We start from the raw sequence: 14,275 nt of genomic DNA, 5'->3' as shown, positions 1-14,275 counted from the left end.
GTTGTTTCCGTGCCGGGGCGGTCACGTGACCGGCGTCAGCTGACCCGTCACTGTGGAGCCAGCGCTGGCGCCCCTCAGCTCCCGCGGCGCCGGGAGCGCCGGACCCTGCGGAGGGGTAAGAGCGCCCCGCCCAGTGCGCCCCTCTTCGGCTGTCGGTGCACCCCAGCCACCCGCACCCAGGTCGCTGCCCTCGCCCATCCCACCTAGCTAGCATCCCGGAAGCCATTGCCAGGAGGGCCGTGGCCAGGCTTAGCGGCGCGCTGTCCCCCGGCGGCCGGGAGATGGCCCAAGGGAGCAGGGGGCGGGAAGTCGCTCCTACCACCCGGGCCGAGGCGCCCGAGGGCTGGACCCCACCCCCAAACCCGGACATGGAGGAGCTGCTCCGGAGCGTGGAGAGGGACCTGAACATCAGTGCTCGGCAGCTGGCTCCGGCCCCGGGGGGCACCCACGTGGTGGCCCTAGTGCCCGCGCGCTGGCTGGGCAGCCTCCGCGAGCGCCGGCTGGGACCCTGTCCCCGGGTAGAGGGCCTGGGTGAAGCGGAAGTCAGGACTCTCCTTCAGCGCTCGGTACAGAGACTGCCCCCGGGCTGGACGCGGGTGGAGGTGCACGGACTGCGCAAAAGGAGACTGTCCTACCCGCTGGGTGGGGGCCTGCCCTTTGAGAACGGGTCCTGCAGCCCTGAGACCCTCACTCGCTTCATGCAGGAGGTGGCCACCCAGAATTATCGCAACTTGTGGCGCCATGCGTACCACACTTATGGGCAGCCCTATAGTCATAGCCCTGTCCCCTCAGCTGCCCCTGCTCTGGACATGGTAAGACAGGCTCTGCAGAAGGTCTATGGTTCCTCCTTTCTGCCAGTGGGTGAAGCCACTCAGTGTCCATCATATGCCAGAGATAGCCCCTGCCCTCCTGGGAACAGCCCGGCCTGTCCTAGCCTTCTGAGAGCTGAGGCCCTGCTGGAGTCAACGGAGATGTTATATGTGATCCATCCTTACGTGCAGTTCTCCCTGCACGATGTAGTCACCTTTAGCCCTGCCAAGCTGACCAACAGCCAAGCCAAGGTGCTTTTCATTCTCTTCCGTGTGCTGAGGGCCATGGATGCCTGTCACCAACATGGGCTGGCCTGCGGGGCCCTGTCTCTGCACCACATTGCTGTGGATGAGAAGCTTTGCAGTGAGCTCCGGCTGGACCTGAGTTCTTATGAGATGCCGGAGGAGGATGAGAGCAAGGAAACCCCTGTAGTGAGGGATGGGAGAGGCGTTAAGTCAGAAAAGGAGGGGCCAGGGAGACCTGGGTGTCCCACTTGCCAGGAGGAACTCCGGGGCCTTGTGCTGGACTGGGTCCATGGCCGCATCAGCAACTTCCACTACCTCATGCAGCTGAATCGCTTGGCAGGACGGCGGCAGGGGGATCCCAACTACCACCCAGTGCTGCCCTGGGTGGTGGACTTCACCACGCCCTATGGGCGTTTCCGTGATCTGCGCAAGTCCAAGTTCCGTCTCAATAAGGGGGACAAACAGCTGGACTTCACATACGAGATGACACGGCAGGCATTTGTAGCAGGTGGTGCAGGCAGCGGGGAGCCACCCCATGTTCCTCACCACATCTCAGATGTGCTCTCCGACATCACATACTATGTATACAAGGCTCGACGGACGCCCCGGTCAGTACTCTGTGAACATGTCCGAGCGCAGTGGGAACCCCATGAGTACCCTGCCAGCATGGAGCGGATGCAGACCTGGACACCTGACGAGTGCATTCCCGAGTTTTACACTGATCCCTCCATCTTTTGCTCCATCCACCCTGACATGCCTGACCTAGACGTGCCTGCCTGGTGCAGCTCCAACCAGGAGTTTGTGACAGCCCATCGAGCCTTGTTGGAGAGTCGTGAGGTGTCCCAGGACCTGCACCACTGGATTGACCTCACCTTCGGCTACAAGCTCCAGGGCAAGGAGGCTGTGAAGGAGAAGAATGTGTGTCTGCATCTGGTGGATGCCCACACCCACCTGACCAGCTATGGTGTGGTACAGCTCTTTGATCAGCCACACCCCCAGCGCCTGGCTGGGGCTCCTGTCCTTGCCCCCGAGCCTCCGCTCATCCCCCAGGTGTTGGTCCGGACCATCCAGGAGACCACGGGCCAGGAGGACTTCCCAGGACAGCTCACAAATGGGGTGAGCAGACTGGTTTTAGAGGTCACTCCCTGTGAAGCTGGCTGGACCAGAGACAGGCCCGTGGCTGGGGAAGATGACTTAGAGCAAGCCACGGAGGCTCTGGATTCCATTTCGCTCCCTGGGAAGTCAGGTGACCAGCTGAGCTCCTCCTCCAGTCAAGCTCCTCCCGGCCTCCTGTCTTTCTCAGCAGCCTCAGCCTCTCGGCCAGGCCGTAGGAACAAAACCACTGGGGCCGACCCTGGGGAGGGCGAGGAAGGAAAGATCCTTCTTCCTGAGGGCTTCAATCCCTTGCAGTTCCTGGAAGAGTTGGAGAAAATGGGCAACTTCCTAGCCAAAGGCGTAGGGGGCCCATTGGAGGTTCCTGAGCAGCCTCAGGCCCAGCCACCTGTGCAGCTTCAGGACCTCTTCCACCGGGACATGCAGGCGCTGGGCATCTTATTGGCTGAGATGGTGTTTGCCACCAGGGTCCGGACCCTGCAGCCTGATGCCCCTTTGTGGGTACGCTTTGAGGCTGTTCGGGGGCTCTGCACACGCCACTTCAAGGAGGTCCCTGTGTCTTTGCAGCCTGTGCTAGATACGCTCTTGCAGCTGAGCGGACCCAAAGGCCCTGTGGTAGTGAAGAGGGGCTCTCTGGAGCCACTGTTTGAATACAGGCCTGTCTCCCAGGGATTGCCCCCACCCTGCCCAGCCCAGCTCCTCAGCCCCTTCAGCTCCATGGTTCCCTTCCCTCCATACTTCCCGGCCCTGCACAGGTTCATCCTCCTGTACCAGGCGAGACGGGTGGAGGATGAGGCCCAGGGACGGGAGCTCGTGTTCACTCTGTGGCAGCAGCTAGGCAAGGTACTGAGTGAGATCACTCCCGAGGGCCTGGAGATTCTGCTGCCCTTTGTGCTGTCACTCATGTCTGAGGAGTATACGGCAGTATACACGGCCTGGTACCTATTTGAACCTGTTGCCAAGGCACTAGGCCCCAAAAATGCCAATAAGTACCTCCTGAAGCCACTCATTGGTGCCTATGAGAGTCCCTGTCGGCTGCATGGCCGCTTCTACCTGTACACAGACTGCTTTGTGGCCCAGCTGATGGTGCGGCTGGGCTTGCAGGCCTTTCTTGTCCACCTGCTGCCCCATGTCCTGCAAGTGCTGGCCGGTGGAGAGGCCTCCCAGGAGGAGAGCAAGGGCCTGGTTGGGGCCACTGAGGATGAGGAAAACGAACTCCCAGGGCCTGGGCCTGGCTCCTGTGCCTTTGGGGAAGAGATTCAGATGGACGGGGAGCCTGCCACCTCCTCAGGACTGGGGCTCCCAGACTATACATCTGGTGTCAGCTTCCATGACCAGGCTGAACTCCCCGAGACGGAGGACTTCCAAGCTGGGCTCTATGTGGCCGAGTCTCCGCAGCCCCAGGAGGCTGAGGCTCTGAGCCTGGGTCGGCTGAGTGACAAGAGCAGCACCAGCGAGACCTCCCTGGGTGAGGAGCGGGCCACAGAGGACGGGGGCGCCCCTGTGGACAAGAGCAGCCTCAGGTCTGGTGACAGCAGCCAGGACTTGAAGCAAAGTGAGGGCTCTGAGGAGGAAGAGGAGGAAGAAGAAGGCTGTGTGGTGTTGGAGGAGGAGGAGGGGGAGCAGGAAGAGATCACCGGGGCATCTGAGCTCACTCTGTCTGACACGGTGCTGTCCATGGAGACAGTTGTGGCCGGTGGTGACGGGCGAGATGGGGAGGAAGAGGAAGAACCTCTGACTGCACAATCAGAAGGCAAGGAACAGAAGATTCTCCTTGGTGAGTCCTCAGTCCCGGGAGGGATTGTTTAGCCACTCTGCTTTCCTGCCAGGTGCACAGGCAGCACGGAGGTAGCCACTGTCATGGAGCGCACGTCTAGCAGAGCAGATGCTGCATGGCATGGTGGACAGTCAAATCAGGGCCTCATGTATGCTAGGCACGCACTCCCACTGAGCTCTAGCCCCACCTGACAAGCTTACATGGTGTAGTATACTGGCTGGGTGGGTATGACTGGATGGAAAATGGGGCTTAGATTTAGTTTTCAGGAGGCAGAGAAGGCATGCTTCTCTGGAAGCTTTGGGCTAGAGGTGTAACTTAGTGGCAGAGCACTTGCCTACTGTGGGTGAGGCTCTAGATTTGATCCCAACACCAAAAAGCGGGGGAGAGTTGAGATTCCAGAACAAGTTGAAGAGGGAAAATTTTTATCTTTTTTTTTTTTTTTTTTTGGTGGTACTGGGGTTCCTGGAAGCCCTTCTACCTCTGGGCTACACTCCCAGACCTATTTTTACATTTTTATTTGGAAACAGGGTCTCCTAAGCCAGCGTGCGGCTGGCTTCGAACCTGCGCGATCCTCCTGTCTCTGCCTCCCAAGCGCGGGGATTACAAGCGTACGCCACCACGCCCGGCTATCTATTTATTTATTTTTTGGTGGTACTGGGGTTCCTGGAAGCCCTTCTCCCTCTGGGCTACACTCCCAGACCTTTTTATTTATTTATTTGGAAACATGGTCTCTTAAGCCAGCGAGGCTGACTATGAACCTGCGCGATCCTCCTGTCTCTGCCTCTCAAGCGCGGGGATTATAAGCGTGCGCCACCATGCCTGGCTAAGAGGGAAAATGATAGGCTAAAATGGTAGGATGCATTTGACATGGTGGACCCCACCTATAGTCCCAGTGACTGAGGAGGCTGAGGCAGGAGGATCACAAATTTGAGTCCAACCTTGAAAATTTAGTGAGATCCTGTCTCAGAACAAATAATAATCAGGGCATGGTGGCTCATGCCTATAATCCCAGTACTTAGGAAAAGGAGACAGGAGGATTGCAAGTTCAAGGCCAGCCTCAGCAATTAGAGAGACCCTCAGCACCTCAGCGAGGGCCTGTTTCAAAGTTTTAAAAAGAGGGCTGGGGCCCGGTGTGGTGGCGCAGGTTTGTAATCCCACCATGTTTGTAATCCCAGCATGGTTGTAATCCCAGCTTTCGAGGCTGAGACCGGAGGATCTCAGTTTATGGACCACATCAGCTACTTAGTGAGACCCTGTTTCAAAAATAAAAGAATAAAAAATAGGACTGGGAAAAAGCCGGGTGTGGTGGCGCACGCTTGTCATCCCCGCGCTTGGGAGGCTGAGACAGGAGGATCGCACAGGTTCGAAGCCAGCCTCAGCTACTTAGTGAGGCTCTCAGCAACTCAGTGAGACCCTGTTTCCAAATAAAGTATAAAATAGGTCTGGGAGTGTAGCCTAGAGGTAGAAAGCCCCTGGGTTCCATTCCTGGTACCACAAAAAAAAAAAAAAAGAGTGCTGGATGTGTAGGAGGTAGAATGCCCTGTGTTCAATATCCAAATCTCTAGTACCACCACCCAAAAAAAAAAAAAAAGGATGCCAAGAGGAAGAACATCACAGGACAAGGAACAGCATGTGATATGCAGGGCTCCTAGGCTGTGATGGCTCCTTTGAGGAGGCCAGTGTGACTGAGAGCAGAGGAAGAGTGGCCAGAGGGGAGGTAGCCAGGCCTCACTCAGGAACTTGGAAGATTCACTAAAAGGGTGACCTTCCTTCCTGAGGAGGGGAGCCGGCAGCAGCCAGGGCCAGGTACCTCTGCCACTCCCAAAGGCGCGGGGAGGGGGACTTCTTGGCTTAGTGGCTTAGGCTGGGCTTGCTGGCCGAGCTGCAGCCAGAATTGGCCAAGTGGGTGCGGAGCTGCGGGGTGGGGTGGGGGGATGAGCCACTGTTATCTGCTGAGCTCAGGGCCTGCTCCTTCCCTGCAGATACAGCCTGTAAGATGGTCCGCTGGTTGTCTGCCAAGCTTGGCCCCACAGTGGCCTCCTGCCACGTGGCCCGAAACCTGCTGCGCCTGCTGACATCTTGTTACGTTGGTGAGGCCCGTGGTCAGTGCTGGAGACCGTGTCTCCTCTCAGCCTCTGTCCATCTTTAGGGGGGTCCGTCTCACCCCCCTTCAAGCCGCTTCCTGGGTGGTTCCTGGTCTCATTCTTTAACTCCCTCCCAGGGTAGGACATGGGTGGAACCCTGGCAAGAGTGAGCAGGAGCGGCCCCCACAGTCCTGGAAGGCCAGCCTCCTTCCTGCCCTCCACTAGCTGGGCCCACTCATGGCTGCTGTCTCCTCCTTGCAGGGCCCACGCGGCAGCAGTTCACGGTCAGCAGCGGTGACAGCCCCCCATTGAGCTCTGGCAACATCTATCAGAAGCGGATGGTCCTGGGTGACATCGTGTCGGGGCCTGTGCTCAGCTGCCTCCTCCACCTTGCCCACCTCTACGGGGAACCTGTCCTCACCTACCAGTACCTGCCTTACATCAGCTACCTGGTCAGTTGCTGATTTGGCAGGCCTGGGGTGGGGAGGCCAAGGACCTGTGTCTGGGAGCCAGGGGGCATGGGGGCCGCCTGGCTCTCATCTCCTCTGTGACCCCAGGTGGCCCCCAGTAGCAACTCAAGCCCCAGCCGGCTGAACAGCCGGAAGGAGGCAGGGCTGCTGGCTGCAGTGACTCTGACACAGAAGGTCATCGTGTGCCTCTCGGACTCCACCCTCATGGACATCCTGCCTCGGATCAGCCACGAGGTCCTGCTGCCCGTGCTCAGCTTCCTCACGTCCCTTGTCACAGGGTAGGCTCTGCCCCACCCTGAGAAGGGAGTAGCCCAGCTGAGGAGGACCCTGGGAGAGGCTGGGGAGCTCAGGGAGTGGAGATAACACTGCCCGGGGTGTGGGGAGTGTTGGGAGTCCTAGTTCTGATACCTGAGCAAGCTACCTTTTTTCCTGTGCCTCAGTTTTTTCATCTTGTTCAGACTAATTGGCCTTGGAACCCTGTTCATTGAAAGCTCTTGAAGCCAGGCATGCTTGTAATCCTAGTACTTGAGAGGCAGAGACAAAAGGAGCTCAGATTCAAGGACAGCCTCAGCAATTTAATGAGGTCCTCAGTAACTTAATGAGACCCTGTTTCAAACTAAAAAATAAAATAGGGCTGGGGGGTGTAGCTCAGAGGTCGAATGCCCCTGAGTTTAATCCCCAGTAACACACACACACACACACACACACACACACACTCTCTCTCTCTCTCTCACCTCTTAATAGAACGAACGCACACACACACACACACACAAACACACACACACACACACACACCTCTTGATAGACCTGGTCAGGTCTTGCAGAATGGGGCCCAGAGCTCATGAGCTGGGTTTCTAGGTTCCCAAGTGGGGCTCAGGCCCGGACTGTACTGTGTGTGAAGACCATCAGCCTCATTGCCCTCATCTGCCTGCGCATCGGGCAGGAGATGGTCCAGCAGCACCTGAGCGAGCCGGTGGCCGCCTTCTTTCAAGTCTTCTCTCAGCTGCATGAGCTTCGGCAGCAGGTGGGCAGAGCTGTGGGCGGGGCCGGCTGGGCTGGGCTGTGCCTCGCTGACTTCCTGGGTTTCCTGTCCTTAGGGTATGCAGCTAAATCCTGATGGCTTCAGTGAGGGCCAGCTGCCAGAGGCCACCTTTTCCGACGGGCAGCGGCGGCCAGTGGACCCCATACTGCTAGATGAGCTGCAGAAGGTGTTCACCCTGGAGATGGCCTACACAATCTACGTGCCCTTCTCCTGCCTACTGGGTATTGATCCACCCATCATGTTTTCTCGTCCAGCCTTTGTGGCAGTGTCTGATTTCTGAGGAAGGCTCCATGCTCCCCCAACCCAGCAAAGAGTCCACAAGTGGGTTTTAAGCAGATGTTTTTGGGTCAGATCAAAGGGAAATGGCTTCAGACCCCAAGTCCCAAGGTAATGTGTAAACAAGGACTGAGTATTAATCAGCACGAGAGGCTCAGTAGCCAGCTTGTAGTGACTTGGGGGAAGGCAGGGTAGCAGGATGATATACCTACCGATGGTCTGCAGGACTGTGTGGAGAAATGAGTGACCCACCATCTATGTAGCTTCCCTGTGGGCCAGGCTCTGTGCTGGGCATTTCCTTGGGTTCACTTCCCTGGACAGCATGAGCAGCTCTGTGGGTAGATGTGTTATTAAGCCCCCCAGCCTCCAGATTGTCAGCTCTGGGAGGGCAAGGCGCCACCTTTCTTATTCGCTACCCTATTTCTGGCGGCCTGCTAACACATAGACATGACACTGTGTGTATATGATAACTGAGTGAATTCACATTTTACTGGGTAGGAGACTGAGGCTCGGAGATGAGATGGCTGACTTGCCCAGTTACACAGCCAGCACCTTGCCTGTCTTCTGTGGTTCCCTAGCCCTTGAGTGGATGGTGGCAGCCACCTGCTGTCTCCCCTGATCTTAGGACCTTTCCACTTCCGTGCAGGTGACATCATCCGGAAAATCATCCCCAACCACGAGCTGGTTGGGGAGCTGGCGGGGCTGTATCTGGAGAGCATCAGCCCAAGCAGTCGCAATCCTGCCGGCCTGGAGCCCGCCATGCCTAGCACCGGCCCCGACTGGGACTCCCAGGGTGGAGTCTGTCCCCAGGACGATGGCCACTCAGGGACCTTTGGGAGTGTCCTGGTTGGGAATCGCATCCAGATCCCCAGCGACTCTCACCCTGACACCCTTGGCCCATTGGGTCCCGTCTCTGCGGTCGGTGGGGGATGCCTGGGCAGCGGGAGCGAGGACAATGCCCTGAAGCGGGAGCTGCCGCGGAGTGCCCACGGGCTGAGTGGGAACTGGCTGGCGTACTGGCAGTATGAGATTGGCGTGAACCAGCAGGATGCTCACTTCCACTTCCACCAGATCCGCCTGCAGAGCTTTACAGGCCACTCGGGGGCTGTCAAGTGTGTGGCGCCCCTGAGCAGCGAGGACTTCTTCCTGAGTGGCAGCAAGGACCGCACCGTGCGCCTGTGGCCTCTGTACAACTATGGGGATGGGACCAGTGAGACGGCCCCCCGCCTTGTCTACACCCAGCACCGCAAGAGTGTCTTCTACGTGGGTCAGCTGGAGGCCCCGCAGTATGTGGTGAGCTGTGACGGGGCTGTGCACATCTGGGACCCCTTCACAGGTGAGCGGGCCCAGGTGAGGTCTGTTCTGTTGCTACTGTGCTGTGGCCCTCCAGGCCACTGGGAATGGCACCTGAGGGTGGGGGGGTAAGTGGTATGTTTTGTGGGGGAGACCCACTGAGGCTATAGAGAGGAATAGGTAGGGCTTAAAATCTGTTAGGCTGTGCCGGGCGTGGTGGTGCAACACTTGTAATCCCAGTACTTGGGAGGCTGAGGCAGGAGAATCACAGGTTCAAAGACAGCCTCAGCTACTTAGTGAGGCCCTTTGCAACTTAGTGAGACCTTGTTTCAAAATAAAGAATGAAAAATAGGGCTGGGAGTGTAGCTCAGAGGCAGAATGCCCCCTGGGTTCAATCCCCAGTACCTCAGAAAAAGAGAGAGAGAGCCAGGCGTGGTGGCACATGCTTGTAATCCCCGCACTTGGGAGGCTGATACAGGAGGATCACACAGGTTCACAGCCAGCCTCAGCTACTTAGTGAGGCTCTTGAGAACATAGTGAGATCCTGTTTCCAAATAAAGTATAAAAGACGGCCGTGGTGGCGCATGCTTGTAATCCCAGCATTCAGGAGGCTGAGACCGGAGGATCGCGGTTCGTGGACAGCCTCAGCTACTTAGTGAGGCCCTCTGCAACTCAGTGAGACCCGGTTTCAAAATAAAGAATAAAAAACAGGGCAGGGGGTGTAGCTCGGAGGTCAAATGCCCCTGGGTTCCATCCCCAGACCCGCAAAAAAAAAAAAAAAAAAAAAAGACAAAAAAATAATAATAAAGTATAAAAAATAGGACTGGGAGTATAACCCGGAGGTAGAAAGCCCCTGGGTTCCACCCCCAGTACCACAAAAAGAGAGAGAGAGAGAGAGAGAGAGAGAGAGAGAGAGAGAGAGAGAGAAAAGAAAAATAAAAAAATGAAGGGGGTAGAGTATTGGTGGGACAGAGAGAGGGAGCTGGTATCCAGTCCAGGGGTGTTTTATGGAGAGGGAGGTTGGCCATGAAAGGAGAAGGTTAGAGGAGTCCAGAAACATCTTTAGCATTTTCTAAGGATCCTGGGGGATGGGAGTTAGGCATGGACTAGAAGGGGCTGGGATTCTTCTGTCAGCTGCTGGGACCCCAAATCCACTATGCCCTTCTTTCCCAGGGAAGACCCTTCACACAGTAGAGCCGCCAGACAGCCGTGCGCCCCCAACTGCTGTGGCCGTCATGCCTGCCCCCCACACCAGCATCACCATGGCCAGCTCTGACTGCACCTTGCGCTTTGTGGACTGCAGGAAGCCTGGCCTGCAGGTCAGGGGGTGTCTGCTTTCCTGAGTTTTGACCTGGTTCTCTGGGGATCTGGAAGGGAGGGAAGGCCAGGACACTGTCCTGGGCACTGGTTAATTTCTCTTTGGAGGTAAATAACCCTCTGCTGTGCCCCTGGGTTAGGACTGTGGCCCGTGATGGGGTCAGGTTCTGGGCTTTTCCTTCTCCTGGATGAGTACAGAGGCACAGACCTTTCAGCAACTTAAATGATGATCAGGGGCTGGGGAAGTGGATGAGATGGGGAGGGGGTGGCATCAACGCAGCCTCCCTCTGCCTGCAGCATGAGTTCCGTCTGGGTGGCGGCCTGAACCCTGGGCTTGTCCGCTCCCTGGCTGTCAGCCCCAGTGGCCGTAGTGTCGTGGCTGGCTTCTCATCGGGCTTCATGGTGCTCCTGGACACCCGCACAGGCCTGGTGCTACGAGGCTGGCCAGCTCATGAGGGCGACATTCTGCAGATCAAGGTGATGGACTTGGTCCCCTTCCCCTCCTTCTGCTCAGCACCAGCCCCTCACTTCTGCTCCAGGCCTGCCTGGGGGCGGGCTTGGGCTGGTGTTCCTTATTCCCACTCAAGGACTAATGGGCAGGGAAAGTGGCTCCTCTGCGCCAATTCAAGAGCCGGGTGTACTAGTGCGGCCAAAGCCGGAGGCTGACCCTGGGGGTGGCAACGGGGCAGAGCTGACCTGCCGCTCCACAGAGATGTTCTAATGAGTAACCCTTGTCCATATTTGTCTTGCTTGGAGGATCAGGGGTCGGACCCTGTCCATGACCTAGTTCAGGTTAAATAAAGCTCAGCTGGGAAGCTGTTTACTGCCCCCAGACCATGGAGCAGAGTCCATGCCCCCTGCTGGGCTGTTCAGGTTGGGGCAGGAACAGGCCTGGGCCTGGGGATCCTGCTCTTCCCCAAGCCCGATTTTTTTTTTTTTCAGTACTGGGGAATGAACCCAGGGACATTCTACCTCTGATATACATCCCCAGCCCTATTTTTATTCTTTTTATTTATTTATTTATTTTGCAGTACTGGGGATGGAACCCAGGGGCATTCTACCTTCGAAATACATCCCCAGCCCTGTTTTTTATTCTTTATTTTGCAACAGGGTCTCACTGAGATGCAAAGGGCCTCACACTAAGTAGCTGAGGCTGTCCTCGAACTGAGATCCTCCTGTCTCAGCCTCCCAAATGCTGGAATTACAAGCGTGCGCCACCACACCAGGCCTTATTTTTATTCTTTATTTTAAAACGGGGGCTCAGCCAGGAGTGGTGGTGCATACTTGTAATCCCAGCATTCAGGAGGCTGAGATGGGAGGATCACAGTTCACGGACAGCCTCAGCTACTTAGTGAGGCCCTTTGCAATTCAGTGAGACCCTGTTTCAAAATAAAGGAAAAAAGGCCAGGCGTGGTGGCGCACGCTTGTAATCCCCGCGCTTGGGAGGCAGAGACAGGAAGATCACGCAGGTTCGAAGCCAGCCGCGCTGGCTTAGGAGACCCTGTTTCCAGAAATAAAATAGGTCTGGGAGTGTAGCCCGGAGATAGACGGGCTTCCAGGAACCCCAGTACCACCAAAAAAAAAAGAAAGAAAGAAAAAAAAATAGGGCTGGGGGTGTAACTCAGAGGTAGAATGCCCCTGAGTTCCATCCCTAGTACCACAACAAACAAACAAATAAAAACAGGGGCTCACTAAGTAGCTGAGGCTGGCTGTGAACCGCAATCCTCCTGTCTCAACCTCCCAGGTACTGGGATTACAAATGTATGCCACCATGCCTGTCTCCCAAACCCCATTTTCAATCACAGAACCCAGGGAACTGGTCAGCAATGTCCAGGAGGGGCAGAACAGGCTACCTGTGGGAGGATTTCTCCAGGCAACTGAGATTCTCTTCCCCAGAGTGGGTGGAATTCAGGGACATGCATTGCTACTGCCAAGGCCAAGCTGTCCCAGCCCACCAGGGCCCGCGGCCTCTAGGCTCCATGTGTCTCTGAAGTCTGACATTCCAAGGAAGTCAGGAAGGTCCGGGATCCCAGCTCTGCCAACTTACTAGCTCTGTGTCCTTGTTAGGATTACTTCTCTCAGCCTCAAGTTTTTCCTCTTTTATAATGGGGACAATGGCAGTATCTACTTCTAGAGTTGTTGTGAAGATTAAATGTTGTAATTAATGTCCAGGGTATGTCTGGCATAACACTTCAGTAAATTCTCAAATGTGAGAAGTGACTAGGTTATAACAATTTTTTTTTTCTTTTTGCCTTACTAGAGGTTGAACCCAGGAGCATTCTACCTCTGAGCTATACCCCCAGCCCTATTTTTAATTCTTTATTTTGAAACAGGGTATCACTAAGTTGCAAAGGGCCTCACTAAGTAGCTGAGGCTGGCCATGAACCTGCAATCCTCCTATTTCAGCCTCCCAAGAACTAGGATTACAAACATGTGCCACCACACCTGGCTTAGGTTATGACAATGTTAATTATAGTCACTGGGATGGGGGCACACTCCTTTAATCCCAGTAATTGAGAGGCTGATCACAGGCTCAAGGCCAGCCTCAGCAATTTAACAAAGTCCCTCAACAACTTAGTGAAACCCTATTTCAAGATAAAAAAATAAAAAGGACTGGAGGTGTAGCTCAGTGGTAGAATCCCCCTGGATTCAATCTCCAACACCACACACATATACTCACAAGCACTCTAACAGAGAAAAACTATGGTTAATATGATATGACAGCATGGCTGCCTGTCACCCTGGGGCCTGTGGGAGGCAGTGGAAAGGCTTGTGGGGCTCAGTGGGTTAGGAGCAGATCCAGGCTCCCGCTGAGGCGCTCCTTTCCCTGGGCAGGCAGTGGAGGGCAGCATCCTGATCAGTTCCTCCTCTGACCACTCCTTGACCGTTTGGAAAGAACTGGAGCAGAAGCCCACGCACCTCTACAAGTCAGCATCCGACCCCATCCACACCTTCGACCTGTATGGCAACGAGGTGGTCACTGGCACCGTGGCCAACAAGATTGGCGTCTGCTCCCTGCTTGAACCACCCTCCCAGGCTACCACAAAGCTCAGTTCTGAGAACTTCCGAGGCACACTCACAAGCCTGGCCTTGCTGCCCACCAAACGCCACCTCCTGCTGGGCTCGGACAATGGCGTCATCCGCCTCCTGGCATAGGCCTCAGTGGGAGTGGGCCAGCTGGTGGGGGTGGGCTAGCATCCCCCTGGAGTCCACCCCGTCAGCCTGTTCCCCAAGCAGCTTTCTCCAGGTGGTCTCAGGACTCCTGCTCTGTGAACCCATGTGGTCTGCCAGCTAGAGCCACCAGCTGGGATCCCAGCCCCTGGGGGCTGCCGGGAGGGGTCTCGGCGTGGCTCTGGGAGATGCTGCTCCTAGCCAGTGGGAGACAGGGAGAGTGGGGAAGCAGCCCAAACGTCATTACTCTGCAACTCTACTCTTTGGTCCAGGTGGGGACAGAAGCTCCAAGAAGGGGAAAAGAGACCAGCTTTCCTGCCAGGCCCTAGGCGAGCCCCCGCCCCTCGCTGGGCTCTCTGTCTGCTCCAGGCCAGGGCACTGATGGTGCTGAACTCCAGCCCAAGGAGGGCTGGCCATGACCCCGGAGTTAAGGGCATTGGTGTGGGCTTAAGTGTCCACCCAGTCAGTCCCTGCCCATGTAAGACCAGGAGGGGAAGAAGGAGGGCAGGACCAGGGGGAAAGGGTGGGTTGGGCCAGCTGGTGCCTGCCAGGAGTGACCCCATGCCTTGCCTGCCCACTCCTGACCACAGTGTTTGTGCCTTGAGCTGGGGAGGTAGCCCCCAGGCCCAGAACCCCTGGAGATGTCCAAGACCCTGAGAAGAAGGGTGAGAAGAATA

The 14,275-nt window shown here is 56.4% G+C and overlaps 1 protein-coding gene across 1 annotated transcript; it reads left to right on the top strand.

Annotated features, from left to right (window-relative positions):
• Positions 1-254: 254 nt before the first annotated feature.
• Positions 255-13,583, top strand: WDR81 (WD repeat domain 81; the record flags this gene model as incomplete). The annotated part of the gene is made up of 10 exons (XM_080712677.1): positions 255-3,945; positions 5,928-6,035; positions 6,291-6,481; positions 6,587-6,777; positions 7,358-7,523; positions 7,597-7,762; positions 8,464-9,153; positions 10,284-10,429; positions 10,725-10,904; positions 13,263-13,583. The coding sequence occupies exons 1-10, from the start codon at positions 282-284 to the stop codon at positions 13,581-13,583; spliced, it is 5,823 nt and encodes a 1,940-aa protein (XP_080568803.1). The 5' UTR covers positions 255-281.
• Positions 13,584-14,275: the final 692 nt, after the last annotated feature.

Source organism: Muscardinus avellanarius, assembly GCF_963383645.1.
Source record: "Muscardinus avellanarius genome assembly, chromosome: 16".
NCBI classification, from domain to species: domain Eukaryota; kingdom Metazoa; phylum Chordata; class Mammalia; order Rodentia; family Gliridae; genus Muscardinus; species Muscardinus avellanarius.
This window is presented reverse-complemented; position numbering and strand designations above follow the sequence as displayed.